We start from the raw sequence: 8889 nt of genomic DNA, 5'->3' as shown, positions 1-8889 counted from the left end.
CGTGCCGGGCCGTCCCCTCGCCGGCGGGGCCATGGCCGCGAGCGCCAAGCGGAAGCAGGAGGAGAAGCACCTGAAGCTGCTGCGGGAGATGAGCAGCCTCCCGCCCAACCGCAAGTGCTTCGACTGCGACCAGCGCGGCCCCACCTACACCGACATGACGGTGGGCAGCTTCGTGTGCACCTCCTGCTCCGGCATCCTGTGAGTGCGGGGGGCTTTCTGGGCGGTCCCTCGGCCGGCGCCGGCCCGGCCGTCGCGGGCTGACCTCCGGCCCGGCTCGGCCTGGCCGCGGCTCCGGGGCGGCGGTGACGCGGGCCGAGTGCTCGGCGCGACGTCTCTCCCGGGGCGGCCCTTCGTGCGCCGGGCCGCGTCGGACGGCAGCCGGCGCGGGGCTGCCCGGGGGAGGCGGCCGGGAGGCTCTCTGGGAGCCGCTTGCTGAAAGTCCGCCCCGCGGGCAGCGGCTCGGTGGTTCGTGGCGGCTGCGCGTGGCCTTGGCTTTATCCCTGCTGGCGAGGAGGTGTTCTCCTGCGTGCAGGGAGCGTAAGCGTTTTGCTCCGGTATTGGGGGCGGGGGAGCAGCGGCAGAACGAAGCCCTGAGCGCGCCTGAAGATGTAGGGAAGTGCTGGGAGAACGCTTCTGGGACCAGAGGAGACGCGTGGCCCAGCGGCTCGCTTTCGTGACGCGAGAGATGTGGGCAGACGATCCTGTTGTGAACGTGTGTTTTTGGCGTTGAAAAATCGTGCTTCAGTGTTAGGTCACCAGTTTGGCCTTTCGCAGATGCTTGCCGTTAGTTTAAGACGACTCTATGCTGTAGCTTGGAGGATAATCTCCAGCCTTAGCAGGTTTAATAGGATTGATGAGAAAAAGTTGACTTTTCTTTTAATCTTTCATTACTTTGTGTGAACTTTATATGTAATTCTGACGAAGGAATTGGTTCTGATGAAGGAGATGATTGCATTTTTTCCTGTTCCTCATTCCTGCATGGTCCTCCTCCTCCCTTTCCCACCCTTCCTCCTCCTTGGAGTGTGTATGAAATTAAACTGGCGGAGATCAGTCAGTTCTGAATTTCAGTTTGTGTCATCAGGATGTCAGTCACATACACATAAGTTGGAGAAAAAGCCTACTGACTTCAATGTTATTGTTTGCTTAGTTAAGTCTCTTTGCTTGTTTGTGTTTCTGTGGCATTGAGCAGGATCAAAGAATTGGCCTATGTGGTATGTCAGAGGATACCTATTTTTGTTTGTAAGGTTTTGAGTTTGTGAAACATATGTAGGAACCTGAATGAAATCCTGTCCTTGACTAAGAAGGACTGAGTACCCCTTGTAGGTCCTTCAAGCACTCTGTGTTCTAGAACAAAGTTGCTAATTACAATAAGACTCAAAACAAAGCAAACGTGTTAAGTTCTGTGCTGGATTCACATGGAACAAACTGCGTTTTATACCACACAGCTAGTTAGGCTTTTTTCCCCCCTGCTTTGTGTAGACTTTTTGCATATAGAAAATACATTCAGGTTGGGAAGCTGAAGAGAGTCTCTTGCTTTTGACTTACACATGGCACTTAATCAGCCAGCCCTGGCTATTGTTTGCTATGCTAGCAAACTGTTATTTGTGCTGGCATGTGAAACTATTTTAAGCTACTGCACAGAGCTTATTTAATGGTTGCACATGTTCTTACTGGTTAAACTGTCAGCACGACAAAAGTGCTCAATGAGAATATTCTTTATTTTCCAGGCTTCTTAGTTTTAAGAAACGTATCACAAGTGCTGCTGAGATATTTTGTGTGGCTTTGGGAGGATTTGTTCATTCTATCTATTGGTTGTGATGTGTGGTCCACTAATGTCCATAGTCCAATTTACAGTAACATGAAGGATATGCAATGAAACAGCAAGCGAGCAAGGGACAGCTGTCACTTGCTGTTAAATTAGCTATCACTTGGTTGCTACTGTGCTTGAAGAAAGTAAGGCTTTTTCTGAAAGATGCTTATCAATTGGCATTTTATTAGAATATTATTATTCCAAATGTACAGTGTTTCTGTTAAAGAATGATTTTAGTTCTTATAGCTAGTAACATTGATGCTTAAAGAGAGTACAAATGACTGTTAAGAGGACTTTTTCTACTGAAATAAAATTGTGTTCCTTTCATATTGACGTGGAAACACTTTCATGAATTGCGTATGCAGATCATACATCCTTTCTGTTAACACCTTACAACGAGGCAGTGGGATATTTTTCTTGGTAATGAGACAGCATGGAGATAGAGAAGTCCTGCCTCACCACTAGAAACTGGTTTTTTTTGTTTGTTTGTTCTTAAACATTTCTGTTGGAACAGACCTTCAGACAACTTGTTTATTTCCAAATGTTTTTCAATGGAGAGTTCCACAGTGCAGAGGAATGACTTGGGAAGAAACCACGTAATGGCAAATGAGCGTAAAAGTCTTGCTGCTTCTGTAGTTCTTAATGGCTGCTTGCGTTCTGCCTCATAGTACTTGCTTTACTGTAAGGCTGTAATGTTATTATTACTTGGTCTTGCCTATATGCTATGTGAATGACTTTCATTGCTTCCTGTTTTAATTAACTTTTTTTTCCAGTCTGTTACAGGAAGTATTCTTGGAGTAAGTAGACTGTTTTTTTTCAAGGGCAAAATGCCCAGTGCAAGATTAAAAGACTGATAGTTAACGAGTCTCCTTCAGAAAGGTTACTCAGTTAATTCTAATGTGTGGTTGCTAACATCAGTATCAACTTCAACAGGTGTGTTGTTCTAGATACAGTTCTAAACTTCAGAAGTCTGATATCTGAATAGGGTTTTTTGGAAGTTTTCTGAGGTGTTTATTCAGTCTGTTCAAACCCAAAGCCTTCGTGTGGGATTTGTCATTAATTTCTAGTGGTTTATACTAATGCTTCTGTGTACAGAAAGATATCAACGCTATTTGTTACCAGACCTAGTTTTAAGAAAGCCATGACTGTAAAGTGCTTCCAAGAGAGTCTGATTAGCTTGTTCGAGTGCTGCTGAACATGGCAAAGAACTAATGAGTTTAAGAAGGTCTGCTTCTGACTTAAATGTTGAAGGTGAATCACAGCAAGTTAGTTGCTCATAATATAGTGGGGGTCTTTTTCCATAATATGCAGGACTTAAGTTTTCCCAGCAGATTGAGTTTACCAGAGTAAAGTCCGAGCTGTACGAAATGGAGGATGCAGGAGAAAGTTCATGCGCAGTAATTTGGGTAGTGGCTTGGGATAGTGTTGAAATACCTCTGCTTGTCCCCTTGTTTAATCGCTCTTTCTATGGAAGGAAAGCTGCATAGAATCATGGAAGCTGTGCCCAATCCTGCTTTTTGGTGTTGGAAAAGAATGCAAGATGTGTAGAAATATACACATCACATCACTGTGTTTGGTAGTGATGTCTAGTGTTTTTGGACGCCATAGTGTATTCTGCTGATAGTGACATCCTCTCTTTGTCTTGATCATGTGCTGTTTTGACTTGTTTCTCAGCTGTCTCTTGTCTGTCTTTGCTTTCAAGCAGCTCTCCTGCTCAGCTTTCTCCTAGTTATCAAAAATTAAGGTGTTTGTAAATTCTTGAATAAAAGATTACCTGTTTGACTATGAGTCCACTTCCAGTTCTGTACTCTTGATGTACCCTTGCCTGGTGGATAGCTTTTCTAAAAATCTGCTGATGATCATCTGGACTCCTCTTCTACCCTTCCCCTCCCTGGCACCACTCTTTCTCCCCCCTCCAACCTCCTGGGGAACTTTCTTATTCAGATGCTGGAACTCCTGGCTTGCAGGAAGGAGCGAGTAAGAATATTTAGAACATATTGTTACTGTGGGGAATGAAAAAGCTGTTTTATCCAATTTCTTACAGTTATTGGATGATGTGGCCTTCTGTTGGCTGGTTATAATATCCCTATTTGAAATGTTAAAACTTTCTGGCTGAGGGACTTCTGTATCAGCCAGATTGGAGTGTTTAATGGCTGATACCAGTAACAGACTAAACAATAAATCTTTGTGTAATGGCTGTGGCTTGCTGTCCCTTTCTCCAGAAGAATTCTGCAGAAATTAAAATGTCTAAATGAGCAGTGCTAGAGTGAAGGTGATTCTGACTGTTGGCGTAGCTTCCCAGTTCCTTTTTTTCCTTATCATCATTGGAAAATGGCTCTGTGCTATGTATCTATACATTCATTCTTTTTTCTATGTGCTGGCTGGAAAGCTAGATAAATGTCTGTGCCATGGTAAATACTGTGCAGCTCAGGAAGGATTTTTTTTTAGTCCAAGAAAAAGGCTAAATTAACCTTGATTGTGTATGTAAGTCTTTTGCTGTTAAAAATAAAGTGAACTTGTGAGATGGTGGAAGGTCTCCAGGGAAGTCTTCAAGTACCCAGAATGGTCAATACTGCTTATATTCACTTATTGCTAATAACAATAGTGTAGAAATAACAGTGAGTATGGTGACACTAGGCTTCCAAAACTCATTTTCAGGCACATAGGAATGTAGGGTACTGTGCAAGGGCCTCGCATTTGCTTTGCCTCAGTAACTTCCCTCTTCTTTGGGGATCAGATTTTGCTGGCTTAGACCTGAGATCATGTTAGAATCTGACGTAGGGTGACATTAATGGTGTTGAATAACCATCTGCCCACCATTCCTCCCATGGAAGTGCCCCTCTATCCCAACCAACAAAGCCCACTTCTAAGCATTTATAAATAGAAACTTGTGTTCCAGCCCTGTCTGGTATTCTCTGAAATGTTGCTGTCATTTGTTGGAGAAGAGCACAGAAACGGCTGCTCTCCCAGCAATCACAAGTTCAACCTAAACTTGCTCTAAATTGTATTAGTATCAAACCTTTGGTGCTCATTGATGGTGTCTTAAATGTTGAATGTTTAAATCCCCAGACTTTGTGGTCTTGTGCTGCTGGCCTTAAAGCTTCCCTTGTTAGAGCACAAGTTCTACCAGTACTTGCTGGAGAACAACCTTGCTCTGTTTGCCGTAGTATCCAGCTGATGAACTATCACTGACAGCATGGACCAAGTCAGTGCAGGACAGTCTCAGAACTGGAGGTTCTGGTTGCAGTGCTGTTCTGCAGGAATAATCATTTCTGAGTATGAAGCTTGTATTCATGAGCAGGATGGAAGTGTGGGATGCTGTAGCTGTGGCATGCTGGCTGCATGCAGCCTGGCAGAATGGTCATCTGACTCAGTCATCCTTCCCGAGTGCCTCTGAGGAGATGGCTGCGATCTGGATTAAGCGCTGTAGTGTCATCCTGAGGAGCTTTGCAGCACAGAAAGGAGTAACTGGTACTGCTGCACCTGTATGGGTTACAAATATATGTTTGGGGTCAATTTGAGTTTAGGCATTATTATTCTGACTAAAGGATTATAATTCATTTGTCTCCTTAAATAGGAATTAAATAGGAATACTGTGATGCATTAGAACTGTGCAAAGTGCTCACCTAATATATAAAAGAAACAAAGCAAGTATTAGGTAAATTCTTGTTTTCTATGCTTGGATAAAAAATGCCTTTAATTCCTCTTAAGGGATAACTGTACTTGGCTGTCTACCATTAAGCTTCTCCTGGAGGTATCTGAATTGCTTGTGAATCACCTGTAATTCCTGTAAGCAAGGAAGGGTAATATAGCTTAGGACTTGCGAGCCAGAGCTTTAGTACTTAGTTTTCTGTTTTGACTTCTCCTTTCTAAATCCAGTTACTGGACTGTTCCAGGGAGATTCTAGTTGGTTCATGGATATAGCATGTTTGAAAGTAACTCTTACTAGTAGTAGTAAATCATATTAAAAATGTTTTTAAGATGTTTTGATTGTAAAAATCTAAGTGATTTTATCAAGAAACTGTGCACGTGTTTTGGGTTGTATTTCCATGCTGTGCAATACAGCCCCTTGAACTCTTTGGTCTAGGCTGATTTCTTTTGTGCTTCCAATATGCGAGAAGGTTTTCTTAGGCTTTCTCCCACCCCGGCCATCTTAAATGAACTTAAGAGTTACTCATATGTATGATAATGCAGCTTGATCAATAACTTTGTATTTCTGACCATTAAGGTTCAGAATGTCACGTTTTATTAGATCAGTGATTCAGTGGTGTGCTCTTCCATCATGCAAGACATCAGATGCTTCTGTGCTAGGCTCTGACCTGTAGGGATGGGGCGTATTTCCCTCCTTAACAGAAGGATATAGAAGAGATGAGTTGTCTTCTTGTACATTGCAGCCATAACTTGTAAATCCGGGCATCTGGAGCTTTATAACACAAACTTTAAAACAGGAGAGCAGTCTGCACTGGAGAGAGGTGGTGAGGTGTGTAGGAAGCCTCTAGTCAGGCTGAACACCATCTAGTACACAGTGCTTTAAATGTGCTTAGTGTGGTGCTTAACAGAACTGATGGCGCACTTATGCTCTCCTAAAAGCTGTGAGAGCCCTAATAAATCAGTGTAGAGCAGGTACATGTGTTTTCCTACTTAAATATCTCGTGCCTTCTTGCTGTGATACTGAACTGTGGAGTCTAATTTTAGATGTTCAGGTTTGAAAAAAATTTGCTTTAGGCAAATAACGTTCTGTGAAACTAATTTTCACAGGCCAGTAGGTTCATGTGTGACTTCTGTTTTTCCAGTACTTGTAAGTTCATGTATGTCTTGGCAAGGTACAATGAACTGTTTTGTTTACCCAAGTGTTTTGAACAGTGAGCGTCTTAAATCTACAGTTTTTGAAGTAATGGTTAAGCTATACATCGTGCTTAGCCTTCCTAGCAGTATCCAACTTTTCATGTGGAAATCAACTCTATTCTTTTTTTTTTTAAACACAAGAATCAGCATTGACATTTTATAGTGGATGTAGACAGCAAGGTGAATTTGCATGAAAACTTTACAGTAGGTTTTTTTGTTAGGCTTTTCAGTACTGAAAAAAAATTACTTTTTAAACTTATCTACAAAGATTAACTTTTTATTAATCAAGTGGGCAAACTAGGTCTAAACAGTGACATCATAATTAACATTCCTGGAGTAATCAGAGTTTAAACAAAACTGCTGCTCAGCTTAAATTAGTTGTCAGTGGTTTGTATTCCTAAAGGCAATCTGAACCAAACTGCCAATTAATGAATATTAAATTAAAATTTAATATTAATTAAATTAATAAATAAATAACAAATATAAGCAACAAAGCTGTGTCAGTTGATTTGTTAGCCATTTGCTGGCTAACTGTATCTACCTGTTTTACATTCCTGTAGAGCATTCCTCATCTTCTCTGGAGACAGCCTTCTTGCATGCATAGAGAGTGCAATATTTTGTGGTTATCTCGTAATTAACTTAGTGTACGTTCTTTTTAAGACAGTATCAAAAAAAAAAAATCTAGACGTGATTAAGGTAACACGGCTGTACTACCTGTTGGTGCCCCCACTGCTTGGTATATGTGGGCTGTAATGTTCTTCCTTTCATTGAACAAAACACAGTTTGATTTTAATTGCGAGTATTTGTGGGCAAAAAGCAGTACTTAGCATGTACTTAAGGAAAAAGCTTGAAGGGAAAGCATTTTCTTATACTTGCTGTGTTACTCAGCAGGATTTTTCTATGCTTGCATGTTTTGACTGAACTGGTTTTGACAGTATCAAGCTTTGGCAACAAAATTGACTTTTGGTTTCTTTTAGTCCTGCTTTGAGCCGTGTATGGATGTGAGAATGTGCCCATCTTTGTCTGAGGCAGAGCTGCTGCAGCTTTGAGCTATTCCACTATTTTGAGAGCACAATGGGAAACTTGACTTTCTTCTGTTGGTGTTACTTGTGGTGTTCAGAAGGAAGATGACAGACCTGTGGACAGAGGGGCAAAAAATAATCTAGAAAAAGGTTCTGGGAGGTTAGAGCAAGAGGAAAAAAAATCTGAGCTGGGAAATGTAGCAGGCAGAAATCTACTCCAGTTAGAGCGGGGTCAAGTGAAGGAGGATTGGGAGGGCAAGAAAATGGTGATGGAGGGACCCAAGATTAAGAGATGTAAAGGAAAAGATGAACAAGTTTGTGGAAACAGATAAAGGTTTCACAAGAGGTATAATTGTCCTCATAAGTTTGCATGTGCAACTTTGATCTCTAAAATTCAGTTATTTGACTTTGCACTCTGAATGCAGTTTTGAGATGAGTTGGCTTCAGTTTGTAATGTTAAAAGTGATTGTGTGATGACGAATTTCCTGAATACTGACAAAATGCTTCTTCATTCTTTTTTTAGACGGGGCTTGAATCCACCCCACAGAGTGAAGTCAATTTCAATGACAACTTTCACACAACAGGAAATAGAATTTCTGCAGAAACATGGAAATGAAGTAAGTATTAATTACAGAATACCAAGTGATAAGCATTTCTAATATTCAACTTTGAAATAGTAGTTAAACAAAACCTGAGGTTTTTTTAAGTAACAAGTACTCAGGAGTCTTGAAGCTAAGCTCATTTGAAGTGATACTCCTAAGGAGCTAGTTTCACTTCAGTAGCTGATGATCAGAATGTTGTGCTATTACCTAGCCTGACCAGCCTAGGTTCACATGGTCAGATCTTAAGAGACAGGTTTTCCTCCTTTTCCTTGAGGTTAGGCACTATGCATTTATTTAAACTCTGCATGCCCAGACCTTTAGGCTGACTGCAGCAGCATCTCCTGAAAGAATCAACCATGGCAAACATGAATTAATTACTCATAGATGTATTTCTGTGGGGTAGGTGCTAGGAAGCCTTACAATAGTTTCAATAGCCTTTTTCTTCAATAAAAATATAGTGGTATTTTGAAGGTCCTTGAAGGGAGGAAGGAAAAGGAGACATTATTTCCTCTAAGGATTAGATGATCTTGTATGTTTAGAGGGACTTGTGTCAGCTTTGAAGAAATGAAGTTCTAGTGTGCTGTCTTTATTTTACTTTTTTTAATAAATG

At 41.5% G+C, this 8889-nt stretch overlaps 1 protein-coding gene across 3 annotated transcripts in view; it reads left to right on the top strand.

The window, feature by feature from the left end:
• Positions 1-8889, top strand: part of AGFG1 (ArfGAP with FG repeats 1) — a 36512-nt gene continuing 27623 nt past the window's right edge. For all 3 annotated transcript variants that reach the window (XM_042821171.1, XM_042821170.1, XM_042821169.1), the window contains exons 1-2: positions 1-198; positions 8201-8294. In XM_042821171.1, coding sequence (XP_042677105.1) covers positions 32-198; positions 8201-8294 — 261 coding nt within the window. In that variant the 5' untranslated portion in view covers positions 1-31. The remainder of the gene's footprint in view (positions 199-8200; positions 8295-8889) is intronic.

The sequence above is a fragment of the Centrocercus urophasianus genome, unplaced genomic scaffold, assembly GCF_019232065.1.
Source record: "Centrocercus urophasianus isolate 14NV4802_14NV808 unplaced genomic scaffold, USGS_Curo_1.0 seq_19, whole genome shotgun sequence".
NCBI lineage: Eukaryota > Metazoa > Chordata > Aves > Galliformes > Phasianidae > Centrocercus > Centrocercus urophasianus.
This window is presented reverse-complemented; position numbering and strand designations above follow the sequence as displayed.